The sequence below is a fragment of the Ahaetulla prasina genome, chromosome 5 (genome assembly GCF_028640845.1).
Source record: "Ahaetulla prasina isolate Xishuangbanna chromosome 5, ASM2864084v1, whole genome shotgun sequence".
Taxonomy (NCBI): Eukaryota; Metazoa; Chordata; class Lepidosauria; order Squamata; family Colubridae; genus Ahaetulla; species Ahaetulla prasina.
In genome coordinates, this window is record NC_080543.1 from 106,992,558 (window position 1) to 107,019,926 (window position 27,369).

The 27,369-nt window shown below is 36.9% G+C and overlaps 1 protein-coding gene across 4 annotated transcripts in view; it reads right to left on the reverse strand.

The window, feature by feature from the left end:
* DOCK9 (dedicator of cytokinesis 9) overlaps nt 1–27,369 on the reverse strand; it is a 134,570-nt gene that overhangs the window by 50,490 nt on the left and 56,711 nt on the right. For all 4 annotated transcript variants that reach the window (XM_058184564.1, XM_058184565.1, XM_058184563.1 and 1 more), the window contains 22 exons: nt 23,308–23,382; nt 23,082–23,222; nt 21,752–21,955; nt 21,547–21,669; nt 20,946–21,028; nt 20,510–20,632; nt 18,720–18,799; nt 18,449–18,636; nt 18,259–18,324; nt 16,688–16,780; nt 15,352–15,475; nt 15,114–15,235; nt 14,922–15,008; nt 13,619–13,708; nt 11,312–11,427; nt 9,115–9,184; nt 8,888–9,013; nt 8,115–8,186; nt 7,457–7,603; nt 5,863–5,946; nt 3,613–3,724; nt 945–1,123 (listed from right to left, as the gene is read on the reverse strand). In XM_058184564.1, the coding sequence (XP_058040547.1) occupies nt 945–1,123; nt 3,613–3,724; nt 5,863–5,946; nt 7,457–7,603; nt 8,115–8,186; nt 8,888–9,013; nt 9,115–9,184; nt 11,312–11,427; nt 13,619–13,708; nt 14,922–15,008; nt 15,114–15,235; nt 15,352–15,475; nt 16,688–16,780; nt 18,259–18,324; nt 18,449–18,636; nt 18,720–18,799; nt 20,510–20,632; nt 20,946–21,028; nt 21,547–21,669; nt 21,752–21,955; nt 23,082–23,222; nt 23,308–23,382 (2,505 nt within the window). The remainder of the gene's footprint in view (nt 1–944; nt 1,124–3,612; nt 3,725–5,862; nt 5,947–7,456; nt 7,604–8,114; nt 8,187–8,887; nt 9,014–9,114; nt 9,185–11,311; nt 11,428–13,618; nt 13,709–14,921; nt 15,009–15,113; nt 15,236–15,351; nt 15,476–16,687; nt 16,781–18,258; nt 18,325–18,448; nt 18,637–18,719; nt 18,800–20,509; nt 20,633–20,945; nt 21,029–21,546; nt 21,670–21,751; nt 21,956–23,081; nt 23,223–23,307; nt 23,383–27,369) is intronic.

The following is a 27,369-nucleotide window of genomic DNA, read 5'->3' on the forward strand; positions in this document are numbered from 1 at the left end:
CAAAATAAATTATGACAAAGGAATACAATGAGAATCCATTACTCCTTCTTCCCCAATTTCTATCATCAAATAAATAGCATAAATATATGTAAGCATATTAAAGAAAATAAATCAACAAATTATAAACAAACTGAATAATTTTCACCAATGTTTTCTATGGAATAAATAAGTATTCTCTAAATCCTGAAATCGTTTGGGGGCACTATTAGGGCCAATTTGATTCCTTTGTAAATGGCTTCTGATAATCACTGTCTAAAATAAACGATTTAGTTTTAAGTGAAAATTCCAGAAATGTATGACACTTTGATTACTCTTCAGATATTTATATACCTCTGTAAATGTATAGGCTATTCTTTTATTGTGTTTTGTACTTCGGACAGCAATACACTAGATATTAAAACCAATCAGCTCATTCCTCTTAATTGTACAGTATTATCAGTTTATCGATATTGGAAACAAATCAGGGTGTTACAGGTTTAGAAAGATCTCTCCAAGGCCTAGACAGTAAATATTTCAAGATTTTGAATAGCATAACATTTATTATTTTGAAAGTTTAATTTTTAAGATCTGGGATTCTATTTCAAATTGAAAGGACAGCAAATTTAGTCTGGTAAGATCTAAAGGCAAAATATTTTCTAATAGTCATTTCCAAATGGAAAATGAAATAAGGGCACAAGAAGAGGTTTGGACACTCTGTAAGCCTCCTATTAAGTACAATGTTTAAATCACAGCAGTGCAGATCTACTATATATACACTTTATATAGTGAGTGGAGAAGCTAATAGTGCCTAGAACATCTTTACCATTAGAGCACAACAATACGTGGAGCCCTGGAATTAGACCATGTGTAAAAACTTCTGTTAATTCTCAATTTAATTAGAATCTTCTGTACATAAAGATATTAATAATTAACTTTCAAAGTAAACATTTTGGCAATCTGCTTACCTTTAAAGCGTATCTGTCATCAAAAGAATGTTTTATCATTAGATTCTTCAAAACTCCGATTGCAATTTGTCGTATCTCTCTGAATTCTTGCAATGCATTTCCCACCTCTCTGAGAAGCAGTCCCACCAAAAAGTGATGCCTGCAGAAGTCATCCGATAAGGAGTAGTCCAGCTGAAGATCTGAAATCAAGCATCACACAATTTTATTTTATTTCTATGCTGGTCTTCCTCTTATATGAGTCCAGAAAGGCTGAATAGTACAAAAGAGGACTGAAAAATGATTCACAATAAATTCATTAATGCCTACAAACACAGACACTTAGACACATACACACACAGCCCATTTAAAAAATGACATAATTTTAGGGAGAGAAAACCGGATAAATAACAATTTTCATATGACCCCTAGTAAAATTAAATAGTTGTAGGTGAATCTTTGCAAGAGGGATTGTCTGCCGTGAAGGGGGGGGGGTTGTCGCTGCATCTGGCAGTTTATCATCTTTGGTCCTGAATAGGGTTGCACTACCCCAGACGAGTGATGGTGAACCTTTTAAGCACTGAGTGCCCAAAGTGTGCATGTGTGCCCAAACTGCAAACTGCGCGAGCACCCCACGCATGCACCTGTGCCCTGCCCAAATTGCAAGGCGCAGCCGCGCCCCTGCCCCCCACGCATGCATACCTGCCTCCCACAAATATGTGCCCGCCATCCCACGCATGCCCCGCACCTGCGCGACAGAGACCCGAAGTCAGCTGGCCACGGGGAGGTGCATATGCATGCATGGCAGACAGCTGAAACAGAGCTGGGGCAACAGCATACATGCCCACAGAGAGAGCTCCACGTGCCACCTCTGGCACACATGCCATAGGTTTGGCACCACTGCCCTAGACAGACCCAGTGCTTAATCTGGAGATGGTCTCCTGTTCAAACAGCAGATGAAAGTTGTGGCTAGGAGGCCCTTTCCTCAACTTGTGTGCCAATTATACCACTTGCATATATTCTCACCGGCTCAAGGTTGACTCAGCCTTCCATCCTTCCAAGGTCAGCAAATTGTTGGGGGCAATATGCTGACTCTATAAACCGCTTAGAGAGGGCTGTAAAGGCATTGTGAAGTGGTATACACTGTATACCACTGCACTTTTCCCCCCCTAAAAGAGGCTGAAAATTTGGGTGCATCTTACACTCCGAATATAACTTTTTCAAAGCTTTTTTTCAGCCCTAATGAGGCACTAGCAACTGAAGAGATTTGGCTTTGCCTGATCCCTCCAACTCTCAGCTGTGCTTTAAAAGCTTTTTTTGTCCTAACGAGGTGCTAGTGGCTTTGCCTGCTCCCTCCAACTCTTAACTGTGCTTTAGAAACTTTTTTTCACTCCTAACAAGGCGCTGGCGAGCGATCTCTGTACTTTGCCTGCTTTTCTCATTGCTTCTCTCTCCAAAAATCAGTTGTGCTTTAGAAGCTGTTTTTTATCCCGAAGCAGGGGATAAAAAGCTCACACGCACGCTCAAAACTAGCAAACTAATGTGCTGAAGCTGACCAGACTAAGGACGCTAGCCAGATGAATACCTGGTAGGCAGATTTTCCCCCCTCCCCCATTTTCTTCCCCAAAAACTAAGCTGCGTCTTATACTCCGGTGCGTCTTATACTCCAAAAAATACGGGTAAGACTAAGTGCTACTGCTGTACTACAAGCCAGGAATATCAGCATCCAAAAAAGCTAGGTGTCCGTAGATACACAGTATTTTCTTACAAATAGCTGAAATTTGAATATCTCTTCAGAACTGGTCTGGAATCAGGCGGTGCCAAAGTGGAAATAAATCAACTAATAGTTTTAAGGTTTCCCAATGCAACACAAGAAAGTGTTAAAATACACAGGCTTGAAGCACATTGGATCACAGAGAATTATTTGTGCACTTCTTCAGAACCAGTTCTATCAAAACCAGATGTAACAAAAAAAAATAGAACTACCACTAGCTGGTCTATTACTACTAACTAGTTACTAGTCCCTCAGATTCAGTTGCATGTGTGAAACCTGTAAAAAATGGGTGGAACTTCAATTACACCATACTGGCTGTCGTGTTGATTTTTTGACCACACCCTGTGTTATCCCTGACTTCTAGGTTCCCTAGCAAATGCTACAATAAAGAACATTCTGCATTTTATTTTTTTCAGTTTATTGTGATATATTTATGCATTTTCATTTTGTTTCCAGTGAAGGCCGATATGTCATGTTTTAAATGTTTCTTTTAATAAACTCTAGCATGACTCAAGCATGAAATTCTCTCATTTGCTTTTCTATGCACATTATTATCGTTTCTAAAATCAAAGTTTAGGATTGGGAAACACACTTCACACCTACCTCCAGGAATATCATACGACTCCAGTGTAAGGAAAGCTAATTCAAAGAAAAAATGAAGCAAAGACAAAAACCAGTATATTGTCATTCACTCCCCTCATCCCTAACAAAGAAAGTAAGAAACCAAATTCCATATTAAATTACATATGTATTTTTACTTTATCATTGTACTGCCTACAGAACTGAAGCAGGAAGACGAATTTATTATATTTATGAGTACAGAATTCCAATGTACATTTCTTAGGATATAAAGGATTTTTTAAAGATATGTTTTCTCTTTTAGGAATCTCAATTTAGCAACATCAAATATAAATTTACCTTGATATCTCTGAATCCTGCCTGTTCCAAATGGCATAGGAAGATTTAAAGGAATGTAGTGTTCGTGATTGCATACTGCTCGGAGAAATTCAAATTTGAATTCAAAAAGAGCCTGTAAAACATGTTATTGTTATAAGTTATGATCTAGTAGATATTAATCAAAAAAGGCAAGGAAATTAATCCTTACATCACTGGCTCAATATCCTAGATATAAGCAAAGCAATGACTATACATCCAATATATATAATTTTAAAGAATTGTATGGATGTAGACACCTGCATATAAACACAATAATTATGGATTATTTGCCCATTCTTGATTCATTTTCTATTTCTGCTGCAGTTGCATAGATTGTGTACCAAGTATATTAACAGCAGCTTCTAATAATTTTTGGAACTGGTTCAAAACAAGTTATGAATAGATTTTGCAATTTTATATTCTGCCAGTGGATGGCAATATACAATGATATTTATCTTCAAACACAAAAAATGATAAAAGCCTCATCGTCTAATCATTGACTTAAACTAAAAATCCCATCATCTGTTAAAATATTTCATATAACAGGTTTTTAAAATCAACTTTTTGGTCTAGATTACTGCATTGTATCAATATAGCATTAGAAAAAGGACCAAGGCAATTTTGCAGAACCAGCATGCTACAATTTAGTCTTATATATTACATTTTAACCTCTAACAGCCCAATTAACTAAATCTGATATAGATGTGAATATATCAAAAATATCTCCTAAAGCAGGGGTCCCCAATCCATGGGCTGCAGTTTAATTATGCTTGCTGGTCATAGTTTTCTGAATAAACAAGTTTTTTTCCTGATTAGGGAGGGAAGGTATACTGTGGACATTGTCAGTTAAACAATTCTCACTGGTGGGGCCAGGAAGAGATCCTCTTCTGCTGTTGCCCTGCCCTTTGGAACATTCTCTCACCAGAGGTGAAGTGGGTCCCCAATCTCTAAAGACCGCTTGGGGCTCACAGAAGAGCACATAGCCATGAGGCTGGTTAGCACCCTGAAGGACTACTCCATCTTTTAATTACTATGTTTTTCGGACGATAAGACATACCGGTGTAGATTTCGAAGAGGTAAGTAAGAAAAAAAAGGTTTTTGCCATCCCCAGCCCCCAGGCCTCCAAAACCCTCTGTGCGCCCCTTTTTTCACAAAAACTGAGGCATTTTTGCCCTCCCCAGCCCTCAGGAGCACTCTGCAGGCCTCCAAAACCCTCTGTGCACCCTGTGCGCAAAAATGGGACAAGCGGGATGGGGCTTCAGGAAGCCAAAAATGGCTGTATTTGGTATATAAGATGCACCAACATTTCCATCTTCTTTGGGGGGTGGAGTGCATCTTATACGCCGAAAAATATGGTAACTTTTAATGTTGAAATTAACCATCCTTGCCTCTACTTTAAATTTTTATATTCAGTTTTTATGTTAACATAACATAAAAAGGCCCACAACACTTCGTGAGGGGAGCAAAGCTGGCTGAGGAACTCTGGAAGTTGAAGTCCACAAGTCTTGAAAGAGCCAAGTTTGCAGACCCCTGTTCTAACTGAAACTCAACATGTTAATATGTTGAGTATTCTTGAAGATAAGAATACTCCTATCTTGAAGATAAGAAGCCCAATTCAATTTAGTTATTGTTCAGTTACTGCAGGCTGCAATAAGAAGATTCTGTGTAGATTACATGCAGTCCTCGACTTACAACCGCAATTGGACTCAAAATTTCTGTTGCTAAGTGAGACAGTTTTTAAGTGAGTTCTGCTTCATTTTAAGACCTTTCTTGCCACAATTATTAAGTGAATCATTGCAGTTGTTAGGTTAGTAACACATTTATGTGAATCTGGTTTCCCCATTGACTTTGCCTGTTAGAAGGTCGCAAAAGGTGATCAATTGACTCTGAGACATTGCCACCATCATAAATATGAGTCAGTTGCCAAGAATCTGAATTTTGATCACGTGACTTTGGAGATGCTGCAACGATCCTAAGTGTGAAAAATGGTCACAAGCACCTTTTTTCAGTGCCGTTGTAACTTCGAATGGTTACTAAATAAACTGTTGTAAATCGAGGACTACCTATACACAAAAATGACTGCAATCTCATAAGAAGAACAAAACAACAGTCTTCCCTGAATTTACAAAATGTTAACCCCATTGAAAGTTCATATATTTAAATATCCCTAAACATAATAGGAAAATACTATCATTATCTCCCAATTCAGGAATTGTTTTTGTAGTATAGTACCTTTGGATCTCCTGGAGCAAAGAAGCTGATATAGTTGTTAATTTGCTTGAATATGAAACCTCTGTCCATAAAGGTGAAACATCGCTGCAAAAGCAAAATAGAGCAAATCAAAAACAAAACGAAGCAGTCACTGGTACTTACATTTCTTTACATTTCTTTGGTATTGGGGAAAAATAAATTAGTCTAAAGGGCAAACAATAGCCAAATATTAGACATTTTCACAGTACATACATTTTAGTTTTGAAAATCAAAATACTCTAGGTTGAATAATTCAGTTCAAGGCCACTCAGTGTTAACTAACAGATACTATTAAAAATAGAATGTACACAACTGATGAATGCGGAATGTTTCATTGATTATAGAAAATCCTTTAATTGTATTGATCACATCTTCTTGTGGGAAGTGCTCAGAAAAATGAAAATCCCAGATCATGAGAAACTTATAAACAGGTCAGGAGCCCACAGTTCATATAGAACATGGCAAAACAGACAGGATCCAGATTGGCAAAGAAATGCAACAAGTGGAACAGACTCTCCTCTTATTTATTCAATCTATATGCAATATATATTAAGGGAAGCTAGATTGGAAGAAGATGAACATCGTTTTAAAATTGGACATTGAAACATCAATATCCTGCACTATGCTGATGACACTTTCTAACAGTCAAAAATTCAAAGAATCTGCAAACCCTAGAACTAAAAGTCAAAGACCATGGGGAGAAAATGGGATGAAAATTAAATATAAATTAGACCAGAACTAATGATAAGAAGTAGAACAATCAACCTTAGAATTGACAGTGAAGATACTGGAGAAATGAATCACTTCTGCCTTTTAGGATGATCCTTCAACAGTAAAGGAACAAGCAGGCAAGAAATATGTTGCAGGCTAGCACTTGGTAGAGTAGCCGGGAAAGTGTTGGAAATTATATTCAAATGCCATGATGTGCCTCTACGTACAAAAAAAAATGTACATGGTATTTCATGGAAGTGGAAGTTGGATATTAAAGAATAAAGGATAGGGAGAGTGTTGATGCCTTTGAACTTTGGTGTTGGAAAAGATCTCTGAGAATACCACAGATAGCCAAGAAAACAAATGGATACCTCATTGAACAGATCAACCCAGAGTTCTCACTCAGGGCACAAATGTCCATTTCTCCCTTGAGATACAAATTGATAGGCACAAATGCCTAAATGGGCTACTTTGGACATATTATGTTAAGACTTAGCTCTCTAAAGGAGGCTGTAATGCTGCAAATACCAGCAGCAAGGTGGATGGACCCAGTTACAATGGTAGTACTGGAAGACCAGATTAGGAACAGATCATTCTGGAGAAAATGTATATATATAGTCACTAAGACTCAATTCTGGCTTGATGACATATTATCAATCAATCAATTATACTTTGAAGGCTTAGCAGGGAAGCATTTTGATCTTTTGTTACTAATTTATATTTTAAAACTGCATTGTGAGATTCTTGTAAACTGCCTAGTGAAATAGAAATGATTTCAATAAATAAATGCCCACAAAGATAATACATCTGAGCAATTCACAGCCACTTGGAAGAACTAATGAGGACATACATAAAATATACTTACTTTTATGAAGACAGCAAGACTATAGTTTGCATTCTTTGAAGCTTCTGGGTTATCCTTATATTTCTGAGTTATGTGGGGCATCAGCATATTGACAACAGTTTCCACGGCATGATGAAATGATGCTGGAAATCTCTGATTTCTCAGCAACTAGAAACAGACAAATTAGAATTTACAAATCGGAACACTGCAAAATTATCCTGTTCATCCACAATGTATGTGTACAGTTTTCAATTCTGAAACAACTTCAGCTGCAAAAATTCCATAGTGTTCAAAAATATTGAAACAACTTTATCTAGATATCTATGAAGCGATAAGAAATACTACTCTAAAATATTTATTCAACTAGTTTAGTAGAAGCACTAACCACTTGTTGCAATGAAAAGTTACAGAAAATATAAGTACAGCTTCAAGAGAATATTTGAAATTATAAACCAAAATAGATTATATTTCAATAAGAAAAATAGATGTTTTTAAGTAAACAACTTTCCATTTGCTGCAGCTTTCTACAGCTTACTATCCATGGAGTACAATTCCCACCATCCTAGACAACATTATCACTATTTTGTGGCCAGAAATGGCAGTAGGGATTAGAGACAGAAACAGACAGATTCATTTTTAAAGGTTAAAAATGGGTACTATAACCTTTTAGATCATTTACCTTTACTTTAGCGTTTTCCAGTAGGTGCTGGGCCATTGATTTGATCAAAATTTCGAAAAAAAACCAGGAATACTATTGAAGAAACAAAACAGTAAGTAAATTATATTTTTTAAGTCTACCTTCTTTTTTTATAAAATGGCAAACATATATGTAATACTCCTTCTTCCTCAATTTTACCCACAACAACCACCCTATGAGTTGGGTAGAGAAAAGTGTCCAGCCCAAACTCGCTGATGTGGCTTTCATTCCTAAGGTATGACAATAACTTACATAAACTACTGTATATACGTAATGCAATTATATTTATAGGTAATACATTGTTTAGTATGTAAAAACAATATAAGTATTCATTTATATCTATAACTTATATAACTGTTATTGTCAATTATTAAAATTAAAGGTAAATATATGCTAGTCGTTCCCGACTCTAGGGGGCAGTGCTCATCTCCGTTTCAAAGCTGAAGAGCCAGCACTGTCTGAAGACGTCTCCATGGTCATGTGAACGGCATGACTAAACCCCAAAGGCGCACGGAATACTGTTACCTTTCCACCAAAGGTGGTCCCTATTTTTCTACTTGCATTTTTTACGTGCTTTCAAACTGCTAGGTTTGAAATGGAAGCTCACCCTGTTACACAGCACTGGAGATTCGAACTGAACTGCCGACCTTTCGATTGACAAGCTCAGAGTCTTAAGTATGAAGTGCTAAAATTCTTTTCAGATCTGAGAAACCCTTCAATTGATGATACAAACAAAACATTTTTTCCTTTTATACCTTAAGCAGCTTGTTGCTTGTGAGGAAGTCAGTACATGGCTTCAAGATTGTTGTCATGGTTTTGGCAAGTTCTTCATGTACAGTTTTATATTGTGAAGCAATATAAGTTTCTCCTTTAAAAACGTACTGGGATAAGAAAAAATAAAAGAGCTTACATTATGCAAAAAATATTCAGATTTATGTTAATCATACAATTTTTAAACAAAGCATATTTATATGATTGATACCTTGACGTAAGATCTCAAATAGCTTTCCAATCCTTCTTCATGACACTGGGCAACCACGTGGATAATAACCCTAAGTAAAATAAAGTTAACAATAAGAAATCCTCACATTCTAAATATTTTTAAAGTCAGCAATTGGCACATTACAGGCAGTCCTCAGCTTACAAGCCATGGTGGCACAATAGTTAGAATTAGAATGGAGAATTGTAGGCTAATTCTACTGACTGTGAGGGGTTCGATCCTCACCACCTCAAGGTTGACTCAGCTTTCCATCATTCCCAGGTCAGTAAAATGTGGACCCAGATTATTGGGGGCAAAATGCTGACTCTGTAACCACTTAGAGAGGATTGTAAAACACTATGAAGTGGTATATAAGTCTAAATGCTATTGCTACAATCACAATTGGACTGGAATTTCCACTGTGAGTCATTTGAGGTTGTTGAGTTGAGTCGGACCCCATTTTACAACAATTTTTACAGTGGTTAAGTGAATCCAGCTTCCCCGGAGTTTCTGGAAGCAAATTCCCAGTATATGGGGGTTGTTGTGTGGTCAAGGAAAAGTCTCCTTATAAATAAGCCATAGCAACAGAGTATGAGCATCTACTAAGCCTGTGCTTGCTGAGCATAAAGGCTGCTGTGAAGAAGAATCAAGTGTGAAAGGTTGGAGAAGGTTAAGGGAAGTGTGCTTTGCCCAACTCCAGTTGGTAGGCCAGCTGTAGACCTACCAGAAGGAGACTCAAACCCTTATCATTATGTGTTTTAATCATTGTCAATGTTAGCTGCTCAAAAAATGATGAATACGGTATTTGGACAACATAGCTGTGTGTAGAAAGTTTGTCTTCTCCTTCCCCTATGAGCCTTATTGAGGTGATGGTTGGTGTAGGTTGTAATTTATTGTAACTTGTTAACAATGTGTAGTATATACTAGAAGCTGCAAAACCCTGCAAATGTCCCATTTCATTATCTGTATTTCCTGTTTCTATTAAGTTTGGGTGTAATTTAAAAGTCTTGATCATTTCCTATAAAATCCTATGTGGCTTGATTATTTCACTTCCTCCAACCCATATTGATTCACTTGAGCTATGTATAGTGGAAGAAACTTTTGAGTAACTCCCATTCCCATGCAGTAGGGAAGGCAGGGGTTTGGAGGCATTAGTTTTCAGGGGAAGTGCATGTACTATAGAGTAGCTTCCCTCTAGATCAGTGATGGGTAACCTTTTTGCCGTCGTGTGCCAAAAGCGGGGATTGCGCATAGTGAGTCGCACATGCGTGCCCACACCCATAGTTCAATGCACCCCGCACTCCATCCCCTTGCTTTAGGCACATGATGGCACAGTGGTCCCAGTTGGCCTGTTTTTCACCCTCCCCAGGCTTTCTTAGATCTGGGGAGGGTGAAAACAGCCTTCCCCACCACTGCCCTGGAGGCCCTCCAGAGGCCGGAAATGGCCCATTTGCCGACTTCCTGTGGGACCAGAAGGCCTGTTTTTCGCTCTTTCCAGGCTCCAGAGGCTTTCTAGGAGCCTGGGGAGGGTGAAAATGGCCTTCCCCAACCCCAGGAGGCCAGAAATGGCCTATTTGCCAACTTCCGGTGGGATGGGTGGCACCCTCTTCTGGTGGGACCAGAAGTCGGCAAACAGGCTGTTTCTGGAGTCTGCAGGACCTCAGGTGAAGGGAAGGCCATTTTCACCCTCCCCAGGCTCCTAGAAAGCCTCTGGAGCCTGAAGAGAACGAAAAACGGGCCTTCCCCCCCCCCCCCGAGGCCCTGCAGAGGCCGGAAACGACCTGTTTCCCAACTTCTGGTGGGACCAAAAGGCCCGAAAATCAGTTGGCTGGCATGCACATGCATGCCAGAGCTGAGCTAGGGCAACGCTCACCTGCCCACCAATATGGCTCCACATGCCACCTATGGCACGCGTGCCATAGGTTCGCCACCACGGCTCTAGATACTAGGTTGATTTTAACTTTATTAGTCTTTCGGAAACTAAAACAGGGTGTATATTACTCCAAAGAGTTTACATTAGGTGATAAGATGTCCATAACTGTTGCTTTTAGTAATAGTTTTATTGTTCTCTATGTGTCTGTTTTAGTCTTAACCATGAAAGTTTCCTTTTTGATTTTTTTTGCTGATACTTTTAATATTTTTAAACTGCCAAAAATCTGTTGCATAAATAAATAATAAATATGTTAAAACCCCTTTTTACCTTGTCACATTCACTGCAACATCTTCCTGAGTTGCTCTTGTCAGAACTCTAAACAATTGGTTTAAAATAGTAGGCAGAAATGCTATCATGACATGTCCCTCCATAGCATGAAGGCTCTAGAGTAAAAACAGGGACACAAAGGGACTTTGTTTCTAACATACTTATTTTCAAAACTAAATCAAGAGTCTATGGTTATAATTCTATTAAACTCCAGTTCTACCAAGACTGACAAGATTCACACCACACTGAGAACAGTTTAAAAACAAAATAAACATTTGGTAAGGTAAGGAAGCAAATTTCTAATGTTACTTCATAGCTTTCCAGAAGAATCAAGATAGGTAAGAACAGGTAAGATGAGAAAATGGGCCTCTGGTGGCTCAGCAGACTAAGTCTGTCTGTTATTAACACAGCTGCTTGCAATTACTGCAGGTTCCAGTCCCACCAGTCCCAAGGTTGACTCAGCCTTCCATCCTTTATAAGGTAGGTAAAATGAGGACCCAGATTGTTGGGGGCAATAAGTTGACTTTGTATATAATATACAAATGGATGAAGACTATTGCTTGACATAGTGTAAGCCGCCCTGAGTCTTCGGAGAAGGGCGGGATATAAATGCAAATAAATAAATAAATAAATAAATAAATAAATAAATAAATAATACTGTTTTACAGACATACTTTTACTCAAGTGATAAAACCAGAAGAAAAGCACCATGCTGCCGTACTGTTCTAATATAAGAACGTAATATAAGAACAATAATGAGAACAGGTCTCATTAAAATTATTGTTGGGTATTTTAAACTAACCTTCTAAACAAGGCTAATATGTCAGACATGTAATATACTCGTTCCTTATTTAACAACTATTTTGGTGAGCAACCATTTGCAAATATGATGGGGGTAATAAATTCATTTTCCAACCAATAAGTATTTATGATCAGATTTTGTGTGCTTGACAATAATGCATGTTGTAGTGAGAGTAAAACTAACATAGCTGCACAAGAGAACTTTATCTGAATGAGGCAGCAGCAAATAGTGATATTTGCAGCATCTCTACCTCTGTCTTTCTATCACATGTTCATTTAATGAACTGGTAGTTGGAACAAAACTTGGTTGCTAAATGAGGAGTGAATTTATGCAGCAATAGTCTTACTTTGTGTATATTATTTTATAGTATGCTATTATAGAATACAATAGTATACTATAGCGTAGCATACAATAGTGAGATTACTTTGTTGTCTATCAAATGAACTTGCAAAACATGATTTCAATTAGAGCTCTAACTCCAACGCATCAGTGAATCTGTTTAAAGATTGATACAGGTATACAGTTAGTCCTTGACTTACCACCACAATTGAGCAAATTGTGTCCCATGACCTTGGGACACAGCAACGGTCATAAGTATGAGTCAGTTTGCCATGCATCTGAATTTTGATCACATGATCATGGGGATGCTACAAAGGTTGTAAGTGTGAAAAATAGTCACATCACTTTTTTCAATACCGTTGTAACTTTGAACGGTCACTAAATGAACTGTTGTAAGTCGAGGATTACCTGTACATCTCTAAACCACCCTTAGCCTATCAGTCTGAAAATCAAAACTATGCTTAACATCAGGTTGATTTGGCATCATATCTACATAGAATAGAATAAAACTATCTTCTTTCTAGGAAACCAATTTAATTTTAACAGAGCAAATTCAAGATAAGTAGTTGCATTTTCACACCAAAGAATCTTTTATGGACCTAACATGAATAAAAAGATTTGAAACAGAATATTGAGTAACATTGTTCCACAGCTTATTGTTATACTTTAAGAGTACACTACATAGATAACTTTTGCCATGATTAATTCTCTGCCATGAATATACAGTGCTAATTGTAGCAAAATTTGTTTTCCATTCAATCCTGTCTATCTAGTTATGATTTATTTTGTTGTAAAGTTGTTATAAAGCACAAATTCTGACTCCCAGAATAGTGCACATAAACATGAGTAGGACACAATTCACTACCCATTTTGCATGCAACTTTTATACAACCATTGTATTTTGCTCATTCCAAAGTAATTTGGTTGTTCCTGAACTACCAGGATTGCCCTGGAGAAGATGTATGTGGTCCCTAAGAGTTGATACCATCCTGATGGCAAATCAGTTAATCAAGTCATCCAGAGCCAAGATTGACTTAACATTTATTTTTTTACATGTAAGGTTTTTAGATTTAGTTAGTTCTTGGTTGAATGAATTTAAACAGGCTCTGATCTTGGTAACCATTCGGTTGTGCCTATCTTTTAGTCATCTTATAACAATTTCATACCTTAAGATACTTCACAAGGTCAGCTCCTAAAGCTTGAGCGCCGGACATAGTTTTTTGACAGTAATGGAAGAAATTGTTTAAATGCTGGTCCTAGTAAAAGAAAAGTAAACTATTTACATGAAATCACTACTTCCATTTAAAAAGGTCAATACAGATAAGGGGGGGGGGAAATGTTTTGACTTTCAAAAACTCAAAAAAAATTGAAAAGCTAAAGGAACTTGTCCTTCCCAGTTGAGTTCTCATATAGCATGTAATAATACAAGTTTATTAATTTCAATTATGTAGCACTTATTGCTCCTGAGCCTTCATAATTCTTGTGCAAAATACTTGGAAATTTTCATTTTTCTAATATTTCAAACACCAAAAATGTTAAAACATGCAAGCAAAGGCCAATTCCTCACTTTGGATTTTCAATAAGTGTATAATACTATAACTACAAGTGGGATCTCTGAGATGTACATTAGACTTTTCTATTTCTATCTACTCATTACTTGGTAAATACTATCTATGATCTCATTCCAAAGGTTTGCACTAATTCAAAAGTTTGGCTCAAATTTCCTTGGTATTGCTGTTCCATAGCCCAGGCTAATAATAGATTTCGAAGACTTTTATGCCTCTAATTCATTATTTTACTTCATGACGGCTATGTCTAATTAAGATTTAATGCTAATAGTAAGCATCCTTTTAACTATAACCTGCAATGAGTTCCTCCCTCCAACATATCAAATTGATACTTGCTTGAAATTCTCATGTTTTCAGGGAAGTAGGGTGCAAGAAAGAATAGCAAAGCCTAGAGCAAAACTTGCTCTCTTGGTCCTCCCTTTGTATTTTCTTACTTGTACAAAGTCCCATTACATAAAACTCATAATTTTAATTTTGAAATGTTAGTGTTGGATAGATTTGTTTATCCCATGACCTTTCCACCAGAAAGTCAGAGTATTGTCCTCATCTTGTGCTAATCTAAAATCCAGGACAAAGACAGGAAAATCTGTTATATATTCTTTCCAACTCTAGGCTTGGACAGTTTTAGTCTAGTTGGAGCCCTGTCATGTAGAGGGAAGGCTTCATGAGTTTACTTTCCTTTCCTACACTTAGGCAAAGATTCATACATTTCCTTCTGCCTTTTGTTCTCCAGGTTGATTGCTATAATAAGATGGGCAAGCAAGATAATCAAAACTTGATTATGTCGTATTTTTCATAACTTATATTTTATAATTATAGAATTATAAAAAACTATAAGCTATTTTCAGATGAAATAAAATTAACAACTTTGGCAAAAAGTTACAGTGTAATTAATACCAACCTGTGTATATACAGTGGAAACTAGGTGAGTTGAAATTGTCAACAGTGGTTTTCCTCCATCTACCCATTTAATTTCAGGGCCCGAATGCTGATGTAAAAATAAAAGTTGGTTATTTAATGTATTAAATACAAACCAGCTTTATCAAATAGCAAAAACAAACCAATAAGATAGATATTATCTTGGGTTTTTTACTTTGCTCATGCCTGATTCTTGACTGTTAAGATATCCACTTGGAAGATAAGCAGATACTGGTATATGTTGTTCATTTGTCACCACTCTGCCATCTTTTAACAGCTGAAGCCAGGAATATCCAACTAGAAGGAATGTAAAGAGAAATCATATCTTTGCTGTATTCTCTAATAAGTGTTTATTTATAAGTGTTTATATATTTAGCTAAATATATTGCCTTTAAAAACCAACTGAATCTAACCTTGTGTTTCAATTATGTCCTTCTTCTTGGTGGTCCCTTTACTTGAACTGTCACAACTAACATGATAGAAGGTAAACAACAAATGGTGTTTTTCATGCAGCTGTGTGGGCAATTCTATTTTTACCTAAGAAGAAATAAAATGCAAGTTTTGGTTTGGAAAGTGTCTTCTAGCAGTAGTATAGTAGTATATATAGTACAAATTTTACAACATACAACCTGTAAGCATCAGTGGTGGGTTTCTACCGGTTTGCCCCGGTTCAGGCGAACCAGTAGTGGCGGCAGCGGGAGGCTCCACCCACCCACCCGGACATCATCACAGACGTTCTGCACATGCGCAGCAGAAGGTTCTGGGCATACACAGAAATGCTGTGTGTGAGCGAAGTGAGCATGCACATGTGCTCCCGGTTCCAAACGGGTAGAGAAGGTAAGTAGAACCCACTACTGGTAAGCATACAGTATATACACTTACCACTGGACCAGATTTAAGGGATTTTATATTAATCTATAAGACCTTAAACAATGAGGGACCACAATATTGCCAAGCAATCCTAGTTCCTACTGTGACCAGTTCAAGATTATCCGATTGTACCACATTTTATCAATATTTATTTGGGGTGAAGAAGGAAGAGAACTTTCTCTGCCATGGCATTTTAAAAGGATAACATAATAATCACTTAGAGTTAAAACTAACAGAATCTTATTTCAATTTATGTTCTTGTTCAAAATATTTTTAATAAGGGTTAAATGTGATTTTTCATCATTGTACTACTATATTACTTGTGGTTAATGTTCTTTTCTGTTTTGTGAATTCGATTGGCTGGAGAACAAACTTCAAATAACAATTCTTCCTACAAGAATCAAAGTGCTGCTAAGATGGAAATTAGAAGAGAACTGAAATACTGGTGAGTTTACAAAAATGAATAAAATGTACATTTTACATTTTAAAAAATAGATTCGAATGCATTTCCCCATTAATTATCATCTGATCTTTTGCTACTCCCTGTATTTTTTTCTTTCTGTACATTTTCACTATTTTCTTTCTTTTTTAAAAAATGTTTCTTGCAGAATATTTTCCTTAAAGAAAAGCACCTAATCCCAAAAAGATCTTGCATATTTATCGCACATAATCTTACAGAGTTGGAAAATGAGTTGCTATCACTGTATCATTTTATGGGTAGAAACTGAGCATAGACAGTAGACAGACTTATCTGCCTACCTCTGAATAAAAATGCTTGACATGTTGCAAAGCAACTTCTTCCCCCTTATCCCACTGTGTTTCTGGAAAACAATTTAAATGGGCAAGAATTTTTGGAGAAAGGAAAGAAGACAAAATTACCTCATCATAAAACTCTGGGTTTTGCTGGTGATGCAGAACTGTAACAAATGCTTGTCTTGTAAATATTGGACCCCCTGGTCTGCCATAGATGCACTAGGAATGAAACAGAAAAAGTAATGGCTGGTTTATACTGATCCTATTTTTATAGATATAATTTCTGAAATATTTCATGTGAATTTTTTTTAATGTTCTCTTTTTTTTAAGCTCTTCTACAAGATAATGCAAGTCAGCAATGCTTTTCCTTTAATTAGGACTCAATGGATGAAAAAATGCTCAGAAAATATTATTCCGACTATAGCTGTATTTAGCAATACTTAACAGTATGGATGTGAAGCATTTTGGTAAGGGTAGGTGAGCTCTATCAGCTTTCAGTCTAAAGTGCTTCACATTCCTACTGTACAACTTCTGGCATGTAACAATAAACACTCTGTGATATATGAAATATATGATAAAAGGATTATTATTTCTTTAGAGATTGATTCTGATTGTACCAGAGACTGGAGTGAATATGTGAAGGAAGGGGAGACAGCTCTTGTACTAACAGAGCAGAGTTCAAACTCTGTTACAATTGCTTTCTTCAAGGAGGAATTCCTGGTTTTTACTGATGTCATTTCATTATTCCTATGATGGATTTACAACTTGTACTTTCCTTGAATCTGATAACAACTCAATGGGAAGCAACACAGAGATGAGAAATAAATTGAAAATGTAAAAAACAAGGCAGGATGATGCAATTTGCATAAATTTGAGACCTGCTAAATTGCTTTTAACCCTTATTTAGTGTTTCTATATTTCTTAAAACAAAGGGTTTTTAAAAATCATGTATTTCTTGCATAATATTGAATTAGGAAAGTTATTAATAAAAAGTAAATAGAGTTCTCCATGTTCGCTTTTCCCTATCTTGAAATTCAGTTCTAAATACCAAATATGCACACAAAACAAAGCAAAAAACCAGTGGTGTTAAAAGGATGTACATTAACACAAATTACCACCACATACCACTGTGCAATTTAAAACTTCCAGAAATATTGTTTTTGTTCACTACTATTCCTGAAATTTTTATCTTTAAAGTCTGAAGTCAAATCTTTGTTAAAACACCTAATGGGTAGGAAAAATATATTTCTTACATAGCTGCACCTACTCTGATTTAAACTAGAAAAATCACTGCTCTGCCTCAGTATGAAAAATAACTTTGCAAGCAATTGGTTGATTCTAATTTTAGGCAGCAAACTTCTTAAAGATGGCTGTTACCTCTTTTGTTTATATTTCTACATATATACAGAAAATAAGTTTAATGTAACACAAAAACCAAATTACTTTGCAGCTATAGTTAACTTGATTTCTCTTAACTTCCTATATTATTTCACAGAAAAACAATTCCAACTCCATTTATTTGGAGAGTAGGGTTTGTTCTTGTACACAGCTTGTTCTTGTAACCAGATTTACTTATGCTTACGCAAAACACAGAATATAATATTAAGGAACTTGAGGATGTATCTTAGATATTGCCCCATCATCTGTACTGTAAATTGATATTAATGACTGAATAGCCACAAGTCAGATCAACATACCTTCAGTGGCCGAGAATCTTCATCATCGGAATCCCTGAACTCTATGCATACGGCAATATTTCTTGCCTAAAAAGAGCACAGAAATTAAGCTTAGTAGCTTTTTTATTTTCAAGTACATAAATCAAACTTCCAACAATGAGAATCAATTTAGCTTTGAATCTGAACATAATTAACAGGCACATTAACTCACCTTTGCAAATGTCTTCTGACTGTCATATTTCAAGTGTTTTGGATAAACATAAAGGTGATTGTTGTAGATAGTGAAAGGCTGAGTATGTTTTGGTATACAGGGAACAAATTCCTCTACTTCAAACGTTACTACTGGCTTGGAACTGTTTTCAAACTGTTTCATGGGAATGTATGATGAATTAACAAAATCTGGAAAGTATATTAGAAATGAATTTAAAAATGGAAGAATAAAGCCATTGTATCCACTTTTACAATAGTTTTTTAATACTTACTTGGTATGTCTGGAGAAACATTATCAATTGTTATGTCTAGGTTTCCTAAAATAACTGGCAACTTAGACATCTTTTCAGGCCTATGAGGGGGGAAAAAACCAAGTATGACCTAACATAAAAATAGTTGAGACAATATATTCAATCTGAATTATGAAAAAATACAAAGCATGCTTCAAAAGAGAATAATTCAACTCATTTCAAATTAACACAACAATCAATGGGCCCTGGATAACTCGGGATGTTTATGGAACTAGCCTTTCTCTACCACATAGATTGCTGGTATTCCAGTTTCCCATCCCTCCCAAAAGTCCCCAGAGAATCAGAGGGTCTGTCCAACATTGAGTATTATCAGGGGTGAGCTTCAAAAATTTTAGCAAGTGGTACTCTGTCCAGTTGCTGGGTGGGCGTGGCCTAGTTGGCCTCCTGCACCACAGCGGGAGGAACTTTTTTGCCTTCCCCAGGCTCTGGAGGCTTTCCTCGAGCCTCTGAGAGGGTGTTTCCAGCCTTCCTGAACTTCTGGTAGACCCATTTTTCGCTCTCCCTGAGTCTCTGCACATGCCCTACACTTACCTGCATCCAAAACAAGCTGCGTGGGGACTCCTGGGAGGGGTGGGATAGGCAGGGCCAGCCAGGAGTGGGATTTGGGGGTTCTCTGAACTGCACAGAATCTTAGCTATAGATCCCGAACCCCCAGCAGCCCACCCCTGAGTATTATGTCTTGCATTGTATAACAAGAGCTGAGAAGCAGAATAAAATAGAAGAATCCTGCATCGTTTGCACAAAGTTCCTGGTGTTATGCTTTTCTCTCCTTCTGCCTGCCTACAATGAGTAGCAAATCCTTGACCTTTGGAGAGGCTTTTCAGAGGCAGACAATAGAAAAAGATAATCTAGCAGATGCTGAATTGTCCTCTGTCAGAGATGCTCCAGAGGAAGCTGCATTGAATAGGAGATTGGACTAAATGAGTTCTAAAATTTCTCCCAAATCTATTGTTCCATTAAATATATTTGCGTTTTGTATTCTAGAGAAACAAAGTTTTCTCCTATTGACATAATGTACAATACAACTTTATATCTGCAAACCCTAATGTGCATATTCATGCAGCTTTCAATTCAAAACATCCACAAAATGTTTTCACAAATTCCACAAATATTCACATCCACAGAATTATCTTTGCAATTTTTAGTCTTTTCAAAAAATGCCTTCTGCTACAATATTTTTACTTAACCTGTACATTTGCAAGATTTTCATTTTCCCCCCTACATATTACTTTTTATAGTTTCAGACAACAGGAAGTCTTTCTCTTTAATTCTGTTTTGTTTTCATTTTACCAGTAAGGAAAATGTATAAATAGTATCCACTTTTGGAAACCTTCAGAATTGATGAGTCAGGCTTTAAACTCTTAAATTCTTCTAGAGTGCTCTTAATACACTTAATACTCTTAATATTTTAAACTTTTAAATCATGGAATATATATCAGTATTAAAGACTTACAACATATATATTTAAAGCCACTTTTGAATAAATCACATAGACAGGATCAGTCATAAATAAATCACATAGACAGGATCAGTCATAAATAAACTAATTAAAAATCAACATAAAATACGAAAGAGGAAGATTTAGAGAACTTTGAGTTTGCAACTCTTCTATAACTTTATGGTCATAACTCTATTGGAGGGGGGGAAAAGCAGCACCACACCATTCCAAGCAACACATGTGACACAAATCGGCTTATTACCATTTGAATACATATGAATAATTTCATTTCTATGTAAAACAAAAGACTCACTTTCTGAAATCAGCTAACAATTTAAGCATGTCTTCATTTGAAAGTTTGTTACTATCTTGTTTGTAAAGTGTAGAAAATCTTGCACTTTTGTCCAGTGTTCCAGCCATATCCTTAAACAGTGTTCTGAAATGCAAGTTTTTTAAATCAAAAATATTTATATGAACTTCATAGTGGGAAAATAAAGAAAAGAGGCAGTTTAGAAAACATTAACACATGAATTTACTAAAGTTAGTATAAATGGGCAAAAAGGACTAAATTCCAATTCTAAATCATTTGTCACAAATATTGGGTTGATGCCAAACTAGAAATACATTTAAACTATTATTTAATTCAATAGGAGCGGGCACTCCCATAAATTAATTTACCAATATAGGAGGTCATAACAATACAAGTCAGAGACTTCTTGAATTAAATCAAGAACGCTATCATGCATTACCTGGCTGCCCATGCAAATGGCATTCTGTATTGCCCTAGTCGTTGGCAAGCCTGTTTTGCATTTTTCAGAACCTTTTGAGCAACCTGTAAGCAATCAGAAAAAGAACTGAATTACAACTCAAAATTCCCCCGCATACATCTCTGCAATCCCTATTCTTACTGAAACTGAAATTTCTTCCACTCCCTTTTCTTAACTACTTACCAAACTACTATGGGCATCAAACTCTCAATCTAATTTTGCCTTAACTCCTAAAATTTATCTAAAAGTTTGTTGCCCATGCTTTTTACTACAATTAAGTTCTTGTTTTCCAAACAAATATTAAAACTAAAGCAATATTTGAGACTCCTTAACAGATATTCAGTAATTGATTTTACAATCTTTTTTAGTCCGCTTTTGCAATTGGTAAACAAATTTCAGCACAGAAGATGCAACTTTGCCTACAAATTGTATTTACCTTTGTCTGCCGAGTGTAGGAATTAAACTGATAGCAAAATCTAGCAACTATGTCTTGAATATGTGCACGTTTCAGTTTGATGTTGTTGAGCTACCAAGTTATAGACAAATTCAGAAATTATAAATACCCAACAATCAAAGCAAATACCTTAGAAGAATCAGAACTTTTCATATATGGCTCAGCACAATGAGTGATGCTCCCTTGTAAGACTTTTTCTATTCTGGCCACTAGAAATATATCCGGGTGTGGACACGTTACTGAGAATATTCCCTAAAGACAAATTAATTGCTTCATTAATTCCTAAATATAAATATGGGACACTGATTTTTAATGAAACACTAATTTTCCTTACTTGTTTGGGATATTGTAGCATAACATCTGAAATAATATCCTGAATTGGATGTAAGCGATCACTACTCCCATTCAACAACTCCTGTGATGTATTAGCTAGCATATCTCTCACTGTGCTATGATTCAAATCAACATGGAAATCTGATGAAATCTTCCGATTATGCTTAACATCGAAAAGTGACAGTGAGATGAAAAATGGCTCTACCTGGACATTAAAAAAAGAAGACATGAACATAATAATGGCAAATGCTAATTTACTTGTAACAATAGATAGTTGTCGTGTCCCACTCCTCCTCTGACGGCCGGGTCTGGAAAGTCTGTCTCAAACGTGGCCACGAAGCCTCTGCAGCTTTGCCAAAGTCCTGTCAGAGTTCTCAGGGCAGGCAGGAATCCAAGGTGTGACTTCAGCAACCAGATTAGACTTTGCCTGACTCAAAGAATGCCAGAAAGCAGATCCTTTATATAGGCCATGGGGTGTGGCTCCATGACTCAGCACTTATCCAGGCCTGTCCCTCCCTTCCTTTTGCTGACGTCGCCTCTCCATTCTCCGGAAGCGTGGATCTGTCCACCCTCCAGCTGCCGGCAATTCTAGCTCGTGACTGGCTTCATGCTCCTCATGCTCACACGCTGTGGAGGGGAGGTTTATTTGCTCAGTCTGTCCGGGCATGGTGCCAGGACTGGGGGCTGGAGGCATGCCAGGCCATTCGTCTGCACTATCAGTCTCTGGCTGAGATAACAGGAGATGAGAGGGGCCCGGCTGAGGAGAGGGGGGCGGGCGAGGCACAACAATAGTGTAGAACTGCCAGTAGAAAAAGCAGTTCTTATATTACACATTAATGTTTATATGATGAATGCCATTAAACAGAATAGTACCTTATGTTCCATATATTCTTATTGTCTAGATCAGGGGTTTCAAACTGGTGGCCCACGAGCTGGATGCGTCACATGCAGGCCATGCCTACCCCAGCTCCACAAATGGGGAAAAACACAGCGAAACTCATATGACAGCAATGTGATGCGGCGAGTTTGACACCCGTGGTCTAGATCATACTAGTACTATATATAGTCAAATGTTAATACTACAATTTCTTAAAAATTCACATATGCACCTTACTTAAACAAAACATAATCAGCTCTATATAACTTCTAATTTCTTATTGTGGTAAAGCCTTGTCATTCAATTTGTTCAATTTGCACTGGATTGTAAAACTCTAATAAGTTTTCAGATGAAATTATATTTTCTCAGAATGTTTGGAGTCTTAGACATCAAAATATATATTAGGTATTATTCTTGAAACATTACAAATGATAGATTCACTATTGCAGCTTACATTCGTTGTTGGTCCCTCTTCATTTTCAGCCACACAGCTTTGTAGATTAAAAGATAAGTCATTGCATTTCACCAGGATTTTCTTTCCAAACTTCTCTTCAAATGGCTTAACTTCAGGGTCAATACCAGAGAAGTCTAGTTTCTTTAAAAGAAACAAACATTAAATATAACCTTTAAATACTTAAAATTATATAAAAGCTTTGGATTTTCCCTGCAATCAGTCTTACCTGTGCATCTGGGTCCAGCGCAAAGAGCTTAACCCTGTTTTCACTTTTGAATTTGAATTCAGAATCTCTGCAACTCTACAAAATGAAATGGCATTTTTAAATTAATAAACGTTTTTTTTAAAAAAACAATCCTTCTTTCTTTAGGGTAATTTCTCCTAGACTAAATGGAACTCTCAAGAACAGATGTGAAGTCCTCTGTAGGACTAGTGATGATAACAGTTTGAGACGACACAGGACAGGCTGGGCTCTAGAATATTTCTCATGGTATGGCCAACTGATTTTAGTTTTAAATCTTTCTTCCAATTTATCAGCTCTAGGAATATTTCTATGTTCTTTGGATTATTTTAATCATTTAATTATAACATTTATCTCGTGAATAGTACATTAATATACTGATGGGTAACAAGGAAAAATAAAGAACTACAGATAAAACCAGTTAAGTCACTTTCAGATCCTCCCCAATTCCCCTGACAGCAATTCCATCCTTTAGATAATTTTTCATCCTTCTTTCATCTTAATTCCAATCCCCATTAAATAATGTTTTCTCCTTATTTCTTTTCTTATTTGTAACCTTCTCTTGCTTTAAATTTCCATTTTTATTCACCCCTTTCCTTTAATTGAAGGAGAAACTGTAGAAGCACTTGGGGCTGTAACTTCTGAGCTGGGAGATTGGCTCCAACAAATTCCAGAAGCAACTTCAGAGCTCTCTATCCAGAAGAATGTACTGCTAGGAACAGCTAAAATGCTGCATAGAACCCTTAAACTCGCAGGCCTCTGGTGGAAGACCCAAGACTGATGAAGATACAAACCACCCATAAGGGAGAGAAAGCATTTTTTTTATAAACACACACACGTATGTATATGTGTGTGTGTGTGTGTGTGTGTTTATATATGTATGAGTATGTATGTGTATATATCAGGGATGAAATGCTCCCGGTTCGGACCGGATTGCCTGATCCGGTAGCAATGGCAGCTGGTGGTTCGGAGAACCAATAGCAAAAATCCCTGGCCCCGCTCCCTCCCCCTGCTGAACCACGCCATCATCAGAGGTGTTTTTTTTTTTACTTTTAAAAGCATTTTTTCTTCAGCCGAAAAAATGCTTTTAAAAGTAAAAAAAAAAACCTTTGATGATCGCGCGGCTCAGTTGGGATCATCAGAACCCTTTAAAAGTTTTTTTTTAAACAACCTCTTCGGCTGAAGAGGTTGTAAAAAAAAGTTTTTAAAAGGCTCCTCTGGCAATCCCAGCTGAGTTGCCTGATCACCAGAACCTTTAAAAAACATATTTTCTACAACCTCTTATAACAGCCCCTTCCCATGCCCACCCAATCACTCTGTCCCCACTTAACTAATTGCTGCTTGTTTTGGGCTCGCTAAGCCTATCTTTGCTTCGGCTGCTGCAGTCAGTTGCATCAGCTAGCAATTGAATCTGCCTGCCTGCAATCCATCTCCTCGGTGAGCAACTCAATCTGCCTGCCTCCAATTGGGTAAGTAAATGAGCGGGGGAGCTTTAAAAAATAGTTAATTGGGGTTTTTTAAGGAGTTTTTTTTTAGACAGCAATTTAAAGTTAAGGAAGTTTTAAATTTAGCTGCTTTTATCTAAAACAGGGGTCACCAACCTTAGTAACTTTAAAGCTTGTGGACTTCAATTCCCAAAGTTCCTCAGCCAGCTCTGCTGGCTGAGGAACTCTGGGAGTTGAAGTCCACAAACCTTAAAGTTACTAAGGTTGGAGACCCCTGATCTAAAAAATATAAATAAAATAAAATAATAAAATAAAATATTTGTGCAGCTTTCTGAGATTTGGTGTGTTTCTGTAGTGTTTCACTCTAACTACACAAACATAGAAAATCTCACAAAGCTGTATGTGGCATTTTGTGTGTGTGTGTATGAGTCAGTTGTGTTGTGTGTGTGTAAAGCAGGGGTGTCCAAAGTTTTTTTGGTGAGGGCCAAATACAGAAAAATAAGCAAAGGCCCGGGCCACACACTTTCCGTTGATTTCTTTAAAGAAATATTCATTTTCCCACCGTGTTTGAAATCTTCTACACTCACTTGCTATCTTGCGTTTCTTCGGTGCTGCCATTTCTGGTGACTCGTGGTAAATATTTTTCTTTGCTTAATTTTGTTTAGTGGAGAAGCACCTTTTCTGTGACTGGCTCCATCTAGTGTTGAAACTGAGAAGTGCAACAGAGTTGAGCTCAAGCACCATGTGCGGGCCATATTCAATTATATTTTCAGAATTTGCTGCAGGCCAATAAAAACTGACCCGCGGGCCGCAGTTGGCCCGCAGGCCGTAGTTTGGACATCCCTGGTGTAAAGTGTGAAAGTTTATTTTTGAGCTTTATGTGGCTGTGTGAGGTTCCTGCTTGTTGCGGGGGCCATTTTGGGTGAAGTGCAGCTGCTTTTACATTGTGTGTGAGTCAGTTGTGTTGTGTTGTGTGTGTGTAAAGTGTGAAAGTTGGTTTTTGGTACCTCTTATTGTTTTGTATACTTTGTTTATTATTTTTATTATTTATTGTTATTGGCCACACCCACCCAGTCATCTGACCACCAAGCCACGCCCACAGAACCGGTAGAGAAAATTTTTAGATTTCACCCCTGATGTGTGTGTGTGTGTGTGTGTGTAAACATACTCATGTATTTATGTTTATTTCTGTGAATTTATGTTTATAAACACACATATACACAATACTATAGTTAACTTTATGGTAAGAGAAATTTGATGGTGTGTAGTAGGAAATGAACAATACAGTAAGCATACAATAACAGATCCAATCTGAAGTATAAAAATATGGCAATTCTTTAATCTGCTAGTATATTTCATTCTGCACTTTTTACAAAAATAGAATCTATTTCTGTAAATTCCACATTTTACTTATTTTGTACTAAAATATAACCTTTCTGACCAACTTTATTTCCTGTCTAGAATTATTTTGGTTCAGAAAAAGAAGGTGACATTGATAGAGGAGCCTTCAGTATACCAAGAATGGGATGGCAAGTATCTCCTGCAAAGATTATGGTGAAACAGAACAGGTGACCCTGTCATGAGTAGCTAACTTTAAAAAATGAATGAAGCAGTATCTCAAACACAGAGAAATACAATTGCCAAGCCATTCTGTAGTGTTTGTTTCTACAGAAAAAATATATATAACAGACTGAGACCAAGAAACAGAGCATAATTCACAAGGGTACTTATATTTTTGAAACCATCCAGAGATTAAACAAAATTAATCTTACTGTAAATAGCAACAAAATAGCTCAGAATACAGGGAGAATAGTACCTAAGAAAAACATAAGCCAAAATAGCTGCTGGATCTCAAGGAAACAGGAAACTGCATTTGAGGTACCAAGATTAGATATAATAAGCAGGTATCCTGCATCTCAAGGAACAGCCAAATCCCAGTCACTTTCTATAGAGTTCAACATTTCCCATTTCACACTGTACTTTTAACTGAATTTAGAAATAAATAATTTTGAATGTATCTCCTAAGTATGTATTTAGCTTCATGTGCATCAGTGGCTAAAATTATATACCATGCACAACCATCTAGTCACCTCTATATCATACACAAATTCCATTTTGCTTTTAATGACCATAAAAGACATTTCTAGAATGAAAAGTATGATGTGTCTTCAATTAATTAAAACTTCACCTTGTAGAAAATTGCTTAGTTCCTTTCCCAGTCCCAGGAAAAATGTTGGCATTCAGTCCCAAAGGTTTTTTTTAAGGCTGTCCTTTGTGTAATGTGTGTAATGTCCCAAATACATGATAATATTCTATCAAAAATTATGTCCTAATTCTTACATTGTGTAATGTATCTTTAAAAGTTTTGGCGGGAAAATAGCACGTTGCTGATTGGTTGAAGCCCCCGGTTAAACTGTATATAAGGAGAGGTTTTTCCCAGCACTGGCTGCTGGGTTCACCATATAGTAAAGAGCTGTTGTCACTATCCTGGTCTCCTGCCTCGTTATTGCCCGAATCTAACACTGGCGACGAAGGTGGGATCTCGAGGCTAAGAGCGCCAGGAAAAGAGCTGAACTCACCAGGAAGATGCGAACCCAGCAAA